A 19,998-nucleotide genomic window follows, 5' to 3' on the forward strand; every position below is an offset into this window, starting at 1 on the left:
CATAGCCTAGGAAAAAAAATGAAAAGAAAAAAAAATTAAGAGGGAACAATGTCTTTAATCTCAAGGAAAGGAGCTTTAAAGAAACCTCCTTTGTTGATGCCACCAGGAGCATGAGCTAAGCCAGATGCAATCTAGCGGTCCCCCACCATTTATCTTGGGCTTGGGTGGATCCAAGAGCTAAACAGAAGCTGGGATTGCACAGAATTGGAGGCCTACTTGCACTCAAAAGCACAGCAGTACAAATAATCATAAATCTAGGGACGCCTGGGTGGCTCAGTTGGTTAAGCAGCTGCCTTCAGCTCAGGTCATGATCCCAGCATCCTGGGATTGAGTCCCACATCGGGCTCCTTGCTCAGCAGGGAGCCTGCTTCTCTCTCTGCCTCTGCCTGCCATTCTGTCTGCCTGTGCTCGCTCTCTCTCCCTCTCTCTCTCTGATAAATAAATAAAATCTTTAAAAAAATAAAAAATAAATAAAAATAATCATAAATCTAGGTTATTATGCAATCATTCGTGCTTTTTCCCTCCACCACACATATGGACAATTAAGAGTCAAGAAGGGGACTCCTGACTGGCTCAGCTGGTGAGTACTCAACTCTTGATCTCAAAGTTGTGAGTTGGAGCGTCACTTTGGATATATAAAAACTTAAAAAAATAAAATCTTAAGAAAAAAATAAGTAGGTAGAACTGAAAGACTGACAGCTTGCCCTGAGCCCAGGGAGACTAAGAAGAATCAAAGCTCACATGACCAATTCCAAACAGCCTCCCAAATCCTCCTATAATTATAGGCATTAGTGTCAAAACAGGATCCAGGCATGTTGTCTTTTTTATCATTTTACTCACTAAGAAGCAAGCAAAGGACAACAGCAGCATTTGAATTAACGCCTTAAATTCCACCCTCCCCAGGAAAACAAAGACTATAATGTAAGGGACAATCCCACTAAGCAGCTTGGCAGAGAGTCCAGTCCTACTCATTTTCTTTTTTGGGGAGAGTCTGAAACACACAAGCTTCCCACCTACAGTGAATAGCACCCCATCGTTATGTAAGTAATAACCCCTTCAAGGGAAGTGCTGTATGGACATACAAAAATAGTAAGACAGTCAAATACTCCTTTTACCTTTTATCTTTTTATAAACATTTTAAAAATATATTATTACAAAAATAATGAAACCCAGAAACCTATCTATCTAGGAACTGTCTCTGGTCATTTCTTTCCCCTCTGTAAAATGGAGATTAAAAGTTGCTCTCCAAGGTGCCTGGGTGACTCAGTCAGTTAGGTGTCTGCCTTCAGCTCAGGTCATGATCTCACAGTCTTGGGATCGAGCCTCCTGTTGGGCTCCCTGCTCAGGGGAGAACCTGCTTCTCCCTCTCCTTCCTGCTCAAGGGCTCTCTCTCTCTCTCTCTCAAATAAATAAAGTCTTAAAAAAAATAAAAAAATTAAAGTTGCTCTCCTACATCTACTACCTGCCTTAGTAAGATACGTTCTGCTGACATACAAAATTTCCTCAGCTTTCCTGTGATGGAAAAATTGCATGTCTGATTCAGTTAAATAACTATTTGTTAGATAGTTAATATCTATTGTCGTCTGGTTAGAGATTCTATTCTTACTTTCCTCCAAGGGATTGTCTGTAACGGTAACATGATCAGCCCCTGGGGTAATATTCTCTGATCCTCAGGTTGCTTTGCACCTGCGGTTTGCCTTTTGTCAGAGGTGGGCCTGCGGAAAGGCAGGTGAGGAGAAGGGGGTGAGAATTAAAGAATTTATTTCTCATGGGAATGGGAGGAGCCCTTTATTCCACCTCCTGAAAAACTCCAATAAAAGCTATTGCTGCCCCTGGACAACTACAGAACAGGTTCATCAGCAGGGAGCCAGCATGGCCAATAAGTCCAAATTTATTGACTATATTGACGAAGCTTTGGAAAAATCAAAAGAAACTGCACTTTCTCACTTGTTTTTCATTCATCAGGGGATTCCATACCCAATCACCATGTGCACCTCAGAAACTTTCCAGGCCTTGGACACCTTTGAAGCCAGAAGTGATGACATAGTGCTCGCATCTTATCCAAAGTGTGGTAAATGACAAATCATTTTCTACCAGGGCACTTTTTCATAGTGAGTAGGTTGGGCAGGGTGCTAGGCAAAGGTTGGGGAGGAGGGCAGTTCATCTCTGCATGAAGCTAGCCAGAAAGCAGTGGGTGGGGGGGGGGATGATGATCAAGATGGTTAAGAGCATAACTTGTGGAATCAATAACGAGAACTGCTAGACTTAGAAATCTTGGTGTCTGAGGGAGAAGGTCTGATGAATGATGGATGTAGAAAGCATGCATGGTGGTGCTAGCTACCAGAAAGATGAATGCAGGAAAGTCCATTTGTTATCAAGCACTGAGAGCAATAATCATTTTCATCTTGATTCTTGACTAAAGGCAAAAGCTCGCCCATGTCTATAATGCCTATGATGATTTCTGCATAATAGAATATTTTTCAGGATCAAACATCATCCATCCTTTAGTTTTGCAAACGAGCTTTACATGGTGATTCACTAATGGGGGAGGAGACATTAAGAATCTAAATTCTCCTATTTCACACAATCTCACAATCTACTTTTGATTTTTTTAACTTATTTCATCTCTAAGTGCTTATTGAAGCCATCTTCATTTGATTTTTTCTGTTAATCTATGCTGGGTTTTTATAAAATCAAAAATATCTATACTCCTATAGAAAATATTCATTAGTGTAAGAGGAAATAATACATGATAGGCAATAAACAATCATTTCTATAACATAACAGTGTTCTATAAGGAACATGTTATGGATTCAAGCAGTATTGTCACTTGTTAAAGGAAAAATCTACAAAATAAGATAACTTAAATTTTGTACTAATGTAAGTAAGAAGTGCTGTTTTCTACAAAACTCTGTTTCTTCCCACAGCGCAGTTTATTTCAGATGCAGAAGAACTGATTGTTCATACCACAGGATGGCTGTAGGTTCCAATTTTTATGATGTATATGTGAAAGTAACATGCCTTTGCTAAATCAAGACTCCTTAATGATCTTTGGTTCTTGGATTTTTCTTTAAGGTTCAAATTGGATTCTCCACATCATTAATGAGCTGATATTTGCTGCATCTAAGAAAAAGTATGAGTATCCAGAATTCCCAATTCTTGAATGTGGGGACCCAGAAAAATATGAGGTTAGTACAAAACAGCCTTTAAATTTATAGTAAATTATCACAGAAAATTTCTTCCATTTGGGGTAGAGTTTTAGTTTTGAGTTCAGAAAATTGGGCAACTTATTTTGTGTTCACCATATACTCCCAGCACTTTTCAAGGATGATCTCATTTCATGGCAAAATAACCTCATCACCAAATGACAAAAGGCAAAACTGTTAAAAACTTAACCAATGTCAAGGGGCTAATAAATGGCAGGGCCAAGATTTGAACCCAAGTTTTCCAATTAGTGTTTCTTAACCTCTGCAAGAGGTTAAGAATATATATAGACAGCCTACTTGTAAAAGAAAAAAATAGAAGAGAAAGCAAGCCGAGAAACCTGAAAAAAAATTAAAACCAGGGTTGCCTGCCTGGCTCACTGAGTACAGTATGTGACTTCTGATCTCAGAGTTGTAAGTTTGAGCCCCATTTGTATATAGAGATTACTTAAAAAATAAAATCTTAGGAGCTCCTGGGTGGCTCTGTTGGTTAAACATCCAACTCTTGGATTTGGTTCAGGTCATGATCTCAGGGTCTTGAGGTTGAGCCCAGGTCTGTCTTGGTACTCAGCGTCGAGTCTGCTTGTCTCTCTCCCTGCCCTGACACCCACCCCGCCTCACACATACTCTTGCATTTTATCAGAGAAGTAAAATCTTCATTTTTAAAAAATCTTAAGTAAATAAATATAAAAGCAAAATCTTTTTTAAGAAATTGAAATTTAAAAAAAAGCTTTGTGTCTGAAGATGGAGACTTGGGTGGAATGCCATAGGAGTGTTCTTCTAAGGCTCAGATCATCCTGCCTTCAGTTTATGTCAGCAGTCCCCAGACTTTTCCTAATAAGACATTACCTTTGATGTTCCTGCCTCCATGATGACTCTGGTGTGTGTGTGTTGGTGGAGGGTGTGGAGGGAGATGGAAAAGGATCAAGTAGTAACTGAGAGAGTAAGTCACTGGTGTGTGTAAACGTTCTAACAGGTCATCCTGCCTGTTCTAATTCACCTAACCACATGTTATCATTCACTTTATCAGTAAAACTAAGTGGGGCTTGGGTGTGAGACAGGATACTCTGGTTCCTGCTAGGGAAGGCAAGAAAAGGGTGGGAAGAAGGATCTGCCTCAAGACTTCAGCACTTGGACAGGACAGGTGAGAGTCAGACCATCCCCAGCCCTACCTAGATACACCAGGAATGCATTTGGGACGGGATGGCTGTATTCAAGGAGGAACCACAATCTCAGCAAAATTTTGAGACGAGTTTACTACCAAGACTCCCAACTACCAAGCAGACAGAAGAACTCAGTTACTAAGAAATAAATTATTGGATTGGGACTTAGAAAGTGGTTTCTGGAAAATGACAGAAACACTTGGCATGATGACAAATATAAGCTGAGAAGTTGGATTTTACGTGGAAGAAAGTCATTTCCATGGATCGGGCTAAAGTCACAGAAAATCATTTGCAAATGAGATGTGTCAGGACTTAGGGGAGGGGGGCTGGAGTGGGAGGTAAATGTGCTCCTGCCCGTGGTAAGGTAAGCCATCCTGCTTGTGGCTGACTGCCCCCAGATGTGGGCAGTCAGGACTGGTTCAGGTTGTGTGGACAGGAGACTTAAGAAGTTTTTTCCTAGGTAAGAGGGCACCTGAGTGGCTCAGTGGGTTAAGCTGCTGCCTTCGGCTCAGGTCATGATCTCAGGGTCCTGGGATCGAGGCCTGCATCGGGCTTTCTGCTCAGCAGGGAGCCTGCTTCCCTCTCTCTCTCTCTGTCTGCCTGTCTACTTGTGATCTCTCTCTGTCTAATAAATAAATAAAATCTTAAAAAAAAAAAAAAAGAAGTTTTTTCTAGGTAAGAAACGATGGGCCAGTGAAAAGCCCCACTGGTTTCTCCTGTCCAGACCGTTGCATAACATTTTTTCTAAAGAGGGTGTTTAGCATCAACTTTACAGTTTATGCTAACATTTCCCCAGTTTTCCAACTTTTTTTTAAAAAGTAAACTCTACACCAAAAGTGGGGCTTGAACTCATGACCTGGAGATCAAGAGTTGCTTGCTCTGACTGAGCCAGCCATGCACCTCCATTTTAAAATGGAAATCAGTAAGAAGACAAGCTTTACTTAACAGCTATTCACTTTATAGAAAACTTTTCTAAAATACATATATTTTCCTGTACCTGGCTATCTTAGTCGGTGGAGCGTGCAACTCTTGATATCAGGGTTGTGGGTCAGCATAGAGATTACTTAAAAAAATAAATAAAATAAAATAAACATACAGTCTTTACGCTGCTTATAGTTTGGCTATGTCATATTTTCATCAATGTTTTATTATATGCATATCAGTTTTGTTACAGTTATTTCTCACTTTCGCCGTGGATATTTTTCTAATCCTTTTAGGAACTTTACCATTTCTCATATGTCTTTTTGTGATTTTGGGCCGTGCAGTGTAGTGGAAACAGCATACTATAACTTAATCTGAAAATTACCATCTGTGTGATTTTGTACAAAGCACTTAAAACCTCAAAGCCTATTGTTAATCTCTAAAATGGGGGTTATAACACCTACCTGAGAGGATTGCTGTGAATGAATCTAAAAGTGACATTCAAAACTAATGATGTAAATCAAGTATTATGACTATTAATCACCACTTGGGCCCATATCATTGACTTACATTGGCTTTTTTATTTTTAGAACTTTTTTTTTATGTTTTGCCCTTGCTTGAGTTGGGATCTCCACTAAATTTTTACAGAACAATTGGCTACAAATATCTAAATATCACTTTATCACTGAAATAATGTGACCAAACAGTGAATGACCTGTACAAGTATGGAAATAAACTTGAAACTTTAGCCCATATAACATACTAAAGGCCTGATTTTAAGACAAAACCCTTACCGCTGGCAGATTAAACAGATCAATTCATTTCTTAAATTATCAGTAGAAGTAGATACATACACACAAAGAATCAGTTATTGAGTCCTCACACTGACAAGATTTTCTCTTGTGAAATATTTCTCAGATAGTTAAGTGACTATGCATTTTCAGGTTCTGTCGGGATATTTGAATGGAAATTAAAAAAAATCATTTATTTGTTCATTTGAAAGAGAGGGAGAGCATGAATGGAGGAAGAGGAAGAGGGAAAAGCAGGCTCCCTGCTGAGGAGGAAGCCCAAGTTGGGGTTTGATCCCAGGACCTAGGGATCATGACCTGAGTTGAAGGTAAATGCTTAACCGGTTGAGCCACCCAGGTGCCCCTGGAATATTTTTGGTTAAAAAAAAAAAAAATCTAGATATTAAAAATAGGTTCGGAGGAGCTATGGGAAAACTTGAATATTTCTGTTAAAAACCTTGAATATAGAAGACAGCCATATTAACTCAAAGAGTAGACCGGAGATTATGAGCTCTCTTGAACAAAAAGAATTTGGTGTGATTGTGAGAAAAGGTAAACTTTTCAAAAAACGACCAAAAAAAAAAAAAAAAAGATAAAAGGTAAACCAGATCGTACAAGGACTTCCAAAAGGATGATTTAAATTATTTGTTTATGGTTTTTTCTATTCCTTGCCTCCATAAAGTAAGAAAACAAAAAAATAAAAACTGAGAGAAGAGGGGCACCTGGGTGGCTCAGTCTGTTAAGCATCTGAATCTTGATTTCAGTTCGGGTCATGATCTCGGGGTTATGAGACTGAGGCAAGCCCACCCCCATCCAATCCTCCCCCACACCCCCACACAGGGCTCCTCACTGGAGGTGAAGCTGCTTAAGATGCTCTCTCCCTCTGCCCTTCCCCCAACCCTGTGCACAAGCACATTCTTCCTTTCTCTCTCTCTAAAACAAAACAAAACAAAAAAATTTTGAGGAGGAACTGAAGAAGACACAATAGTGGTCCTTGAAACTACCATTCAAATACTACAGTTAAGGGGCACCTGGGTGGCTCAGTGGGTTAAGCCGCTGCCTTCGGCTCAGGTCATGATCTCAGGGTCCTGGGATCGAGCCCTGCATCGGGCTCTCTGCTAGGCGGGGAGCCTGCTTCCTCCTCTCCCTCTGCCTGCCTCTCTGCCTACTTGTGATCTCTGTCAAGTAAATAAATAAAAAACCTTTAAAAAAAAAAAAAACAAATACTACAGTTAAGAGTGATTGACCATGGGGTGCCTGGGTGGCTCAGTGGGTTAAAGCCTCTGCCTTTGGCTCAGGTCATGATCCCAGGGTCCTGGAATCGAGGCCCGCATCAGGCTCTCTGCTTAGCGGGGAGCCTGCTTCCCTTCCTCTCTCTGCCTGCCTCTCTGTCTACTTGTAATCTCTGTCTGTCAAATAAATACATAAAATCTTTAAAAAAAAAAAAAAAAGAGTGGTTGACCATAAGACACGCCCACACTTTCACTTTATTGTGTATATTTTTAAGAGAATGAAACAGTTCCCATCGCCAAGGATTTTGGCAACTCACCTCCATTATGACAAATTACCTGGGTCCATCGTCAAGAAGAAAGCCAAGGTGAGTGTCATTCTTACTCATATGTCAGTTTGAAGGATTTACGTCTAGATACTGGCTTTCTGGGCTATGTGATGAAGTTCCTATCTTACAGAGTTTTAATAAATGAAGTGTGAGATTTAATATTTCTTCTGTTGTTTCTTCAGGTTATATTAGCTATAGTTTCATGCAAAGCAAAGGTATTTTCAGCTAGGATATAAAACATATACCTAGAATTGAACATATTTTAAATCTGTTTTATAGTGACTAGATTTCAGAATCCCACTAAGATATTTAGAGTGTTTAACAAGAGAGTACAATCTAGGAAAACAAGCGGCAGGGTTTGCTGTTGTTGTTGCCATTCTTTCTGGTGAGCATTATTTCCCTGAGGTCTGAAATAATTTTATTTCTGACTTTCACATATAATAGCAAACTTCATGTCGTGTGTATGTAACTGCAGACGCTTTGATCACACTTATCCCTATTGGATCTTCTCCCACCAAACTCTGAACATTATATTCATTTTCCTTAATATTATTTTGCAATTTTTACTTTGCAATTTAACTTTCCAGATCATGTCCTGTGACTATTCTAATGAGCTTCCTCTTTTTTTCCTTTTTGATGTCTTCTCTATGTGCCTTTTTACAAAGTTCATTAGCAGAAGTTCTCTACTACAACATCGATCTGCTTTTTCTTCTTTTTTCTCCCCTTTCCCTAAATTTCCCCACCTGCTACCACCTCTTCCTCAATTTCTTCCTGTAATTCTTCCTCTTTTTGTTAACGAAATTAAGTTGTATACAACGATATTGCTCACCCCTTCACTTTTCCAAGGTTCAAAACATTGATCTGACTAAATTAACTTAATTTTCTCTCCCTAGATATTGGTGATATTTCGAAACCCTAAAGATACGGCAGTATCTTTTTTCCATTTCCACAATGACGTCCCTGATATTCCAAGCTATGGCTCTTGGGATGAATTCTTCAGACAGTTCATGAAAGGACAAGGTATAGCTGTTGGCAAAAGAATTCTCACTTCAACAGGTGACCCCACTAAGTACAAAAAATCAAATGTGTTTTACAGTGAAGAAAGATTATGGAGGACCCAGGAACCAAAAAGTTGCTTTTAAATGAAGTTTTATAGCACCACTAGTTCTGTGCATCAAACAATAATACATTAGTGTTTTTAAAAATAATTTGGGCAATTCACATGTTGACTATGAGTAGGGGGTAGGCATAGAACAGACATGGGACAGGGGCACCTGGCTGGCTCGGTGGATAGAGCATGTGACTCTTAATCTTGGATTGTGAGTTCAACCCCATGTTGGGGATAGAGATTACCAAAATAAATAAATAAATAAAAAAAATTTAAAAAAAACTTAAAAAAATAATAATAAGTCCCACAGAGTCTGCTTCACATTTCTTTCCTTATCCCTCTGCCTGTCCCACTTGTGCACTTCTCTCTAATAAATACATCTTCAGAAATAAAATAAAATTACAGATGTGGTTTGCATTAAATTTCTATTGGGCAATGCTGATCTAGACAACATCTGTCTAATCATTTCTTTCTTTCTGACACTATCTGCCAGTTTCCATGTATCATTCACTATTTCTGAATTATTTTATTCACTTAACCATGAATATTTGACAGTTTTTAATCAAACCACTTTTGCAACTTGCTTAGTTGTGTTATTATTGATGAAAATAATAAAATGATTAGAAATCTCAAGATAGGAATGGTTTATACAATTCTTTTGGAGCAGGGATTCGTAATAACAAACCTCATGTTTGAGTGGTGCCTGGGTGGCTCAGCCAGTTAAATGTCAGACTCTTGATTTTGGCTCAGGTCATTATCTCAGGGCCTAAATAAATCTTTTAAAAAAAAAAAAATCTTGGGGCATCTGGGTGGCTCAGTGGGTTAAGCTGCTGCCTTCGGCTCAGGTCATGATCTCAGGGTCCTGGGATCGAGTCCCTCACTGGGCTCTCTGCTCAGCAGGGAGCCTGCTTCCCTTTCTCTCTCTGCCTGCCTCTCTGCCTACTTGTGATTTCTCTCTGTCAAATAAATAAATAAAATCTTTAAAAAAATCTTTTTTGAGCATATACACATATGTATAGTTTATATTTTGAGCATACATTAACTATCTTTCATTTTAACCTCAGCTATTTAAAATTCTTTAAGAATTTTTTTCCTGTGTTTTCAGTTTCTTGGGGAAGTTATTTTGATTTTGCCATTAATTGGAACAAACATCTTGATGATGAAAACGTTAAGTTCATATTATACGAAAACTTGAAAGAGGTGAGATTATGATTATTGACATTCTATAGAATAATTTCTTATAAAATAAACATAGAGCACTTACTTTTAATGTCCAGTTGTATGAATATTGTATTCAATTAAAAAAAAGAATATTCTAGATATGTGGGACAGTGCTAGGGAAAAAAAATGTGTAGGGGCTTAGATTCTTTATTTAACAGAAACAAAGTAATGCTTAGCAACTTATTACTAAGAGTGGCTGCTTTATTTTCCTGCTGCGATAGCAGGAAATGGCAGAAATAATAGGTAGGTTTAAGAATAAGAATGGCAGGGCACCTGGGGGGCTCAGTGGGTTGGGCCGCTGCCTTCGGCTCGGGTCATGATCTCAGGGTCCTGGGATCAAGTCCAGCATCAGGCTCTCTGCTCAGCGGGAGGCCTGCTTCCCTTCCTCTCTCTCTGCCTGCCTCTCTGCCTACTTGTAATCTCTCTCTGTCAAATAAATTAATTAAATCTATAAAAAAAATAAGAATGGCAAAAATAATAGGTAGGTTTCAGTTGAGATTTAACTGAACATGCATTTGGCTGTGAGTTGGATCTTTCCATATGATGTTATTTTTAAAATTGCTTATGCATGAATTGTTACTCATGAACATTTAGTGAATGAGCGATTAGCATTGTTCTAGGTCTTTGTGATACGTCAGTAAGCAAACCAGTAAGTTCACTGCCCTGGAGAAGCTTACCTTCTAACTGAAGAAGGCAGGGAGAGCGAAAAAGAAATAATAAATATAATATTTTTTAATGTTTATAATATGTGGGAGAAAAGAAATGGCATAGCTGATTAAGGAAAACTGGAAATGCTAGGTAGAGATGGGGAATTGGGATGTTGGACAGATCCCAGTATAAATAGGATAGATCTTTTGAGCAAAGATCTAAAGAAAGAGGGAGTGAGCCAAGTGGTAACTGGAATAAGAGCTTTCCAGGCATACAGAATCAACTGGAGTAAAGGTCCTGAGGTAGAAGTATTCCGGGCATCGTTAAGCGACATGAAGGAGGTGAATGTGGCTGGGTCCTTAGGAGTGAGCCTGAGGAGATTAACCAATGAGAACAGAGGCAAGGGAATGAGGTAGAGTGAATCATGTGGCAGGCCATTGAAATCCTTTGGCTTTCACTCTGAGTGAAAGGGGAAGCCACTGCAGAAACCCAACAGAAGCCTGATAGGAGTTGATGCATTTTTTTTTTTTTTAGGTTTTATTTATTTGTTTGACAGAGAGAAATCACAAGTAGGCAGAGAGGCAGGCAGAGAGAGAGAGGAGGAAGCAGACTCCCTGCTGAGCAGAGAGCCCAATGAAGGACTCAATCCCAGGACCCTGAGATCATGACCTGAGCCGAAGGCAGAGGCTTAACCCACTGAGCCACCCAGGCGCCCGAGTTGATGTATTTTTAATAGGTTTATTCTGATTGCTTCATGAGAACATACTAGAGAGAAGCAAAGACAGTGTAGAGAAACCATGAGGAGAGTACTGCAGTAGTCCAAGCAAAGGAAGATGGTTGCTCAGGCCAGAAGGGGCAGTGGCAGTGATAAATGGTTGAATTCTGAATATATGTTGAAGAAGAGCTAATAGGATTTGTTGCTGGACTGCACAGGAGAAAGAATGGAAAGAAAAAGAGAAATCAGATAGGACTCCAATATTATTGGCTTAACCAACTGAAAGGATTGAGTTGTCATCATTTGAGTAGGAGATGCTGGCAGGTGAAAGCAGGATAGTGGGAGAGATCAGGGTTTTGGTGTTAGCTTAGTCTGAGATGCTTCTCAGTCATCCAAATGGAGAGGTCAGATAGGCAATTGGGTATAAAAGTCTTGAATGAAGAGAGTTCTGGGGTGTACATCTAAATTTGGCACATGTATGGTATTAAAGCCATGAGATTACATACCCATGTATGTATATATACAGATGGAGAAGAGAAGAAGACCAAGAACTGAGCCCTGGAGTTCCCCATAGAGAGGGCTTGGGAAACAGGAAGAATCTGCAAAGGAGAAAGAGGAGGGGCTACTGAGGAGGCAGAGGGGAAGCCAAGGTCCAGGAAGTCCAGTGAAGAATATGTTAAAAAGAAGGGAGTGTGTCAGATGCCTCCTAGTGGAAGTGAGTTCTTAACACCAGTCTCCCCTGACATTCTTATCAAAGGAAAGTGCCACTGAACCGGTGCCTTCGGTTGATAGAGTGCATCTATGGAACGTGAAAGAGCATACCAATTTAGTTCTCCTTCTAGAATAATGTCTCTAAAACTTGTGTTCTGTGGAATGTCAGTGTTGCCCAGATGTTAATAATTCTTGCTTAGAGTTCAAACTGATTTGGAAATGGATAGACTTCTGGGATATTTATGTTACAAGCTGGCATAGTAAAGATTGGGAGATCCTATAGGAAAAGCAAGCAAACAAAAAGGTTATCTTTTTTTAACCAAAAGGATTCCAAACTTATTGGACCTCAACTCTTCAACCTCCTTTTTTCCCCATGAATCATCTATAACTACAAAGTAAATTAGTGTTCTGTAGAATACAGCTTAAGAAACTGTTCATGAATCTTCATTGGTCAGCAATACTGTTGAGGGGGTTCATGATTTACAAGTGTATTTAGACAAGATACATTTCAAGACTCCCTCTAGTTTTTATGATTCTAAAAATTAGACTTTCCTGATGGAATTAAACACAGGATTCAAAAGAAAAAAGAATTGGAATGATCACATACAATTACATTAATTTCCTCACCTCATCAAAACAGGTGCTTTTTAGTAAAGTGAGTATCACCTAGATTCTTACCTTCTACTTAATGCTTACTATCATTATTTATATCCTGAAGAGTTCAGGAAGAGTCATATATTGAAACTATAAAGGACGGGGCGCCTGGGTGGCTCAGTGGGTTAAGCCTCTGCCTTCGGCTCAGGTCATGATCTCAGGGTCCTGGGATCGAGTCCCACATCGGGCTCTCTGCTTCCCCCACCCCCTCTGCCTGCCTCTCTGCCTACTTGTGATCTCTCTCTCTGTCAAATAAATAAATAAAATCTTAAAAAAAAACTACAAAGGAAAATCGATACAGAATATCATATAAGGCTATCTTGAATATTGATACAGAAGTATCAGAAGACTAAAGATCCTGAGATAAAAAGATGAGTTAGAGTGCTAAGCTTAATCTATTCTGGCTAAGAAGCCTGTTTTTGCTATGGCACAATTCCCACAGAAGGAAGTTTATCCCTGAAAATTTTGTTTTCAGAACCTGGCTGCTGGAATAAAACAAATTGCTGAGTTCTTTGGATTCTCTTTAACCGGGGAGCAGATTCAAACCATCTCAGCCCAGAGTACCTTCCAAGCAATGAGAGCCAAGTCCCAGGAAACGCATGGTGCTGTTGGTCCGTTTCTGTTCCGCAAAGGTAAAGCCACACTGGTTTCTGGGACACGGGTCAATCTGCATGTTATAGGGAATCCACATCACTAGACCTTAAATTAAGACAGGATTCCCTTTTTCTCTCCCTCAACAAGAAGTTTGACACAGTCAGTTCAGAAATAGACTGGCACGTCCAAAATATCTAAAATCTCTTAGTGTACTCAGTTCCTTCTGCCTTTCTGCTTGTCACTTTGTGATGGCAAGATGTCGCTCTCGCCAGCAAGAACGACACGGAGACACGCGTGGAGGCAAGCTTCTTTAATGGCTTCTTTTTATCTTCTTCCCCCTCTGGCGCAGCACAGCACGCAGCTCCCGCCATCCCGCTCAGGCGTCGCTGCCGCCTCCAGGGCGGCGCGCCGCCCCTTGGCGCCCGCCGCCTCCAGCACCGGGGCCGCCGCCACCGCCATGGTCCGGACTGCGGCCCCCTCTGGCCGGGGCGGCGCAGCGCTGCACGGCCTGGCTCCCGGCGGGCCCGCCCCTCCAAGTACATTCAAGCATATATACACCGGCAGCTTAGCCCACCTAGCCAATCACCGCACTGTGCTCATGCACCTCCCGCGTGAGTTGACCTAAATGAACAGCCAATCATATTCAGTCCCTTACAGCTCTTATAGTAGGCCTCCTGTACTGGCTCCCAACATCTCCCCCTCTTTTATTTATTTATAATGGCTGAGATCGTGCCTGTCTTAGGTTGCCAATCCTCAGCACACATGCTTACCCGTCATCGGGTACTCTCCCTGGTCGAAGAGCCCCTGTCTTAGGTTGCTATGGTGTGGGATCAGTCTTACCCGTCTTTGACTACCGATCTAGCATACTTAGCCATATCTGGGGGGAGGTACCAGCTTCAAGAGCCATCATGGCTTGAACCATGAGGTGTTGTTGTCGTTGATTGCGACGGACACGGCCACACACCCAACGTAACATTAGTACGTTAGCTGTGATTAAGAAAACAGCCATGGCACCAAGTCCGGCCCACTGTTTAAGGAACGAAACATTGCTGTAACATTTTTGTCCACTCACTAACAGGTGCAATAGTTACTTTGGTAGAATTTATGGATATAATTTGAGCTCGTAATTGCCTAGTTAAATTTTGAAATTGACAGTTCCAGGTACCATTAAGCATTCTTCCCAATTGTCGAGACAGATTGGCCGCTACTGACAAGTTATTGTAAGCTACGGGAGTAACACAAAGTCCCGCCATATTATGTATACATCCTGTTGAGATTATAGATTCTAAGACACCTATTTGTTCCTGTACTAGATCAACTCTTTGATTTACAATAAGGATCCCAGCATGCAAATGTCCGTTGATTTGTTCTTGCGTAGCCAATGCTTCAGCGACCATTCCTGTGACGTTGTTGAGCGCAGCTGCTGTCTGTACTGACGTTGTCAACGCTACTGCAGCAGCAGTAGCAGCGGCGGCGGATGCTGCAATAGCTGCAATAATAGCTGCTGTTATTCCAAAGTCTCGTTTGTGTCGAAGCAGCACCGGCAGGTTGTCGGGGTTCACCTGTACTGGCATCGGGATATACGTCGGGATCTTGGTGATGATTGCAGAATCTCCAACTGTGGTGTTCCAGCATTCAGAAAGTAGACATTTCTGTGACTCACAAGAAAGACTAAAAGCATAGTTAGTGGCAGAGGCATTGAATACTATAAAGAAAAAAGGGGGCTTGAGGCAAACAGGTGTGGGCGGACAGGATATTGTTTTGGCTGTGGTGCAGTTGCAGGTAACGTTCCTCTCAAACGTGGCGCTAGGGTGTGCCTTGTATGTACAGTTGTGCCATATAGACCCATTAAGGAAGTGCAGGCTTTCCAGACCGGTACATGCTTGTGCAGTGTTACAGAGTAGCCACTTATCTAAGAGGTGGGCAGAAGCTCCTTGGGCAGGGTTTTGGTATGTATAATTTAAACCAGGAAAGGTAGAATTAGAAAAGGTTGCACATTTTGGACTAAATGAAAATTTCTTTTTTTTTTTCTTTAATTTTGTGCGGTACATGTCGCACAATAACAGGTTTTTGAGCAGCATGACTTATAAGGAGGAGGCCCTTCGTAAGGTGGCGCTGTTGGGGCTGGGCGCGTGGGCGTAGGATCTAAGTTATCTACCACTTCCCTCTTTGTTTGTAACTGCGCCATAGCTCCTTCTTCCGCTTTTAATTTCAGCTGCGCCATAACTTCCTCATTCACTTTTAGCTGCGCCATGGCCTTTTTTAGTTCCTCCTCCTTTTTTGCAAGCTCTCTTTTCATTTCTTCCACTCTCTGATCATCGGAGGGACCCCCTCCCGTCACTTTTCTCTTATCACCCAGACGGGCGTTTTCCTCATCCGAGCTTTCTTCTAAGCTTTCACTTTCAGAACTGGAATCTCTCGAGGATCCTTTACAAGACTCCTCTTTCTCTTGTTCTAAGATCTCCCCTCCCAGTTGCACCGCCTGGCGTATGGGCTCTCCGAGGGGATTGCAAACAAACTTTCACTAAAGACCAAATGGCCAGGGTTCCCGGCGTAGTGCGCGGATCGCGTCTAAAGTCTTCTCCTAAATGCTCCCACTGAGGGATGTTTAATATCCCTTCCTCCAAAAACCAGGGAGCCGTTTGTCCCACCTCTCTCAAAAACAAACGAGCTGTTTTATTTTTTAAAGGAGTACCAATTGCTTTAAGGATATCAGAAAGCGGCCCCAGCATTTTATATGTGGCCATCTCGTTTCCCATACCGGAAAGCTTTCTACGCTCGTCCTCGACTTGAGGAACTTTCGTCAGTTAGCGGCCCCAACTTTTTATATGCAGCCATCTCGTTTCCCATCCCGGAAAGCTTTACTCTCGTCCTTATCCTAGGAACTTTCCCTGTCGCTCACTAGACAGAAATAGGTGCACTCCTTACCTGATCGTTGCCTAACGCCGCGCGTCTCTTCTGCACGAGTTCCCGGGTCTCGGCACCACTTGTCGCTCTCGCCAGCAAGAACGACGCGGAGACACGCAGGGAGGCAAGCTTCTTTAATGGCTTCTTTTTATCTTCTTCCCCCTCTGGCGCAGCACAGCACGCAGCTCCCGCCGCCCCGCTCGGGCGTAGCTGCCGCCTCCAGGGCCGCGCGCCGCCCCTTGGCGCCCGCCACCTCCAGCACCGGGGCCGCCGCCTCCAGCACCGGGGCCGCCGCCGCCGCCATGGTCCGGGCTGCAGGCCCCTCTGGCCGGCCCGGCGCCGCACGGCCTGGCTCCCGGAGGGCCCGCCCCTCTACAAGTACATTCAAGCGTATATACACCGGCGCTTAGCCCGCCTAGCCAATCACCGCACTGTGCTCATGCACCTCCCGCGTGAGTGGACCTAAACGAACAGCCAATCATATTCAGTCCCTTACAGCTCTTATAGTAGGCCTCCTGTACTGGCTCCCGACAGCAAGACAGAAGCCATTATATTAAATTAAAGGATTGTTTTATTAAAATAAAAAGGGAGTAGCAAGAGACAGAGAATCATGCACACCTCATTGGCAGTACTGTTGGCTGGGAACTGTGATTTTTTTATCTTTTTTTTTTTAGGTGGGCACATAATTGCCAAATTAAAATCAGGGTTTTGTTAATAAGAAAGGAGGAGATAATGAGTATTGGATAAAAATTGAAGACTTTACTAAATTTTGTTAAAGCATTCTAATTTCTTATGGAAATTCATGGTAATACAGCTAAGGGATTACCAGGTCATTTTATTGCATATATAATGAAAGTATAAGGTGACTTAGAGGCAACACATATCACAATGACAACTGTCATTTGTCAGGCATCTACCATCCGTTAGACCTTTTGCTGGGCATAAATTTTACAGCAAAAAAAAAAAAAGATATTAATTCCTTAATTTTACAAATGTGGGCATCAAAACTCAGGGATATTAATTTGTCCATTGTCACAAAGCTAATGATCAGTGGAATCAGGATTTGAACGTATGTTTACTTGACTCTATGATACTTTATCGAATGAAGATCCATTTAAAATCCCCACTGTGAATGGAACATTGAATATAAATCTTTCATTTGATTCCTGACATTATTCTTGATTTTTATGCCTTGTTTGATAAACTATAAAGGAGGGGGAAAAATAGAACGTTTCTGTACGTTGTTAATCAAGCACTATTCAGAACAGAAAAATTCTAAAATAAAGTAATAATTTAAAAATTTTATAATAGTCTTTGTAGAAAATTCAAAAAGCACAGGAAAAGTTGAAAAAGCATTAAAAATTATCCACTTTTCTTCCACCAGAGGCATGTTTAACTTTTTTTAGCATATTTCTTCCGGCCTTACTCTGTGATCTTTTATGTAGTGGACGACATTTGTAAATAGTTTTGTGTTTTACGTTAATCCCTTCATATATCTAAGCATTACGTCCTGTCATCAAATCCTCTTTATAAATATACATTTCAAATGGCTATGCAACAAGGAACTTACACCTTCAACCCAAATCACCAAAAGATTCTAAAGAAAGAAGTAACTTCCTCCACTTTTAAGAGCAAAAAGAAAACATATCCTAATTTCAGGCAAAATAACTTCCTGCAAAATTTTCAATAATCTGAGGTTTTCACAAAATCCTGCTAGAAACTGATAACTTCTCAAGGGTTAAAGTGTTTAAAAGACTCTACAGAGGAAAAAAAATAACTCTCAAAAAGTGGAAATTTAGGTCTCAAAGCTTGAGATGGGGGGGTGTTGGAGGGGGAATAGGAGCTCTCTGAAGCCTATCGTTCCCTCAGTGATGTAAAGAGCAAATCACCTCCCATGCCATGGATGGGGAATCCCCAGTGAATATCATTAATTTTACAAGAGTCTATGTTCATTCTTTTTTTTTTTTTTTAAAGATTTTATTTATTTATTTTACAGAGAGAAATCACAAGTAGATGGAGAGGCAGGCAGAGAGAGAGAGAGGGAAGCAGACTCCCTGCCGAGCAGAGAGCCCGATGCGGGGCTCGATCCCAGGACCCTGAGATCATGACCTGAGCCGAAGGCAGCGGCTTAACCCACTGAGCCACCCAGGCGCCCCGAGTCTATGTTCATTCTTAAGACTAATTTTCTTGGGGTGCCTGGGAGGCTCAGTGGGTTAAGCCTCTGCCTTCAGCTCAGGTCATGGTCTCAGGTCATGGTCTCAGGGTCCTGGGATGGAGCCCTGCATGGGGCTCTCTGCTCAGCGGGGAGCCTGCTTCCCCCTCTCTCTCTGCCTGCCTCTCTGCCTACTTATGATCTCTATCTCTGTCAAAAAAACAAACAAAAAACAAAAACAAAAACAAAAACTTATAAAAAATCTTAAAAAAAAAAAAAGACCGATTTTCTTCATGTGTCCATTTTCACATTTCAGAGTGAAATGCTACACTGAGAAGAAATAGGGGTGGGGGGTGGGCGAAAGGGGTGAAGGAGCATGGGAGGTACATGTCTCCTGTTATGGGATGAATGAGCCACAAGAATAAAAGGCAAAGAAAGCATTAGGAATGCAGTCAGTGGTGTTGTAATGGTGTTGTATATAGGTGATGGAGGGGATCTATACATGTGGTGAGCAGGGCATAACTTAGAGAGTTGTTGAACCAATGTGTGATACACCTGAAACTAATGCAACACTGTGTGTCACTATACCTAAATAAAAATAAAAATAAAATAAAATAAAATAAGAAAGTAGCTAAAAAAAATCAGGAAGAATTTTTTTTTTTTTAAGATTTATTTATTTACTTGGCAGACAGAGATCACAAGTGGGCAGAGGGGCAGGCAGAGAGAGAGGAGGAAGCAGGCTCCCGGCTGAGCAAGGAGCCAGATGCCGGGCTCTATCCCAGGACCCTGGGATCATGAGCGGAGCCGAGCCAAATGCAGAGGCTTTAACCCACTGAGCCACCCAGGCTCCCCAGGAAGAAATATTCTAACAGATATCTGGATCTGTTGTTTTTTGTGTGTTGCAGGTGAAGTTGGAGACTGGAAGAATTTGTTCAGTGAAACTCAGAACCAGGAAATGGATGCAAAATTCAAAGAGTGCTTAGCAGGCACTTCCTTAGGAGCAAAGCTGAAGTATGAATCCTATTGCCAAGCTTGATTTCTGGTTAATGGAGCAGGCGTGGATATTTTATTTTCCTGAATAATAATTAAATTTAAATAATGAAATAGGTTGATCAAATAACCAAATAATGATTATTCAATAACATTTAGATATAAATAGCATGAAATTAATAATACTGAGAACATTTAAGTTTTTAAACTCAGACTTGTTTGCTCACTTTTGGAGGAAAAAGGCCATTTAGCTGTCCAGAGGGGACACTCTTGTTCATGGGGGATTTTCACTTCTTTCATGCTGTGGGTTCACCCAAGAGCATAAACAGATACTATCAGTAACATGCCTAAGTCAGTGTTTGAGTGTACACGAGACAGCCCTCCCAATGAAGCATAATTTTTTGTCTTAGAATAATTCCTCTGTCTCTCACTGTGAATCAAAGCACTTGTGGTGGCTATCTCAAACTTACTGTTGGGGAAAGTGTAATTCTAACTCGGTACTGAAGTCAGGTGACTCAACCTGTCCTCATATAATTCAAGGAAAATGCATGGCTCATCTACTCTGTGCATGTCCCTGCAGGAGGCCCTATACTATTCTTGGAAGTATGGTGGATTACATAAGCTGAAAACCCTTCCTTCAGAACACCAAGAAAGGCTGGATAAAA

General features: G+C 41.3%; 1 protein-coding gene across 1 annotated transcript; it reads left to right on the top strand.

Annotated features, from left to right (window-relative positions):
- The first annotated feature begins 1,872 nt into the window (after window positions 1-1,872).
- On the top strand, window positions 1,873-19,379 carry SULT6B1 (sulfotransferase family 6B member 1). The gene is made up of 7 exons (XM_032353706.1): window positions 1,873-2,071; window positions 3,076-3,188; window positions 7,583-7,672; window positions 8,527-8,653; window positions 9,847-9,941; window positions 13,166-13,322; window positions 19,249-19,379. The coding sequence occupies exons 1-7, from the start codon at window positions 1,873-1,875 to the stop codon at window positions 19,377-19,379; spliced, it is 912 nt and encodes a 303-aa protein (XP_032209597.1).
- The last annotated feature ends 619 nt before the right edge of the window (window positions 19,380-19,998 follow it).

This window comes from Mustela erminea, chromosome 7 (genome assembly GCF_009829155.1).
Source record: "Mustela erminea isolate mMusErm1 chromosome 7, mMusErm1.Pri, whole genome shotgun sequence".
NCBI lineage: Eukaryota > Metazoa > Chordata > Mammalia > Carnivora > Mustelidae > Mustela > Mustela erminea.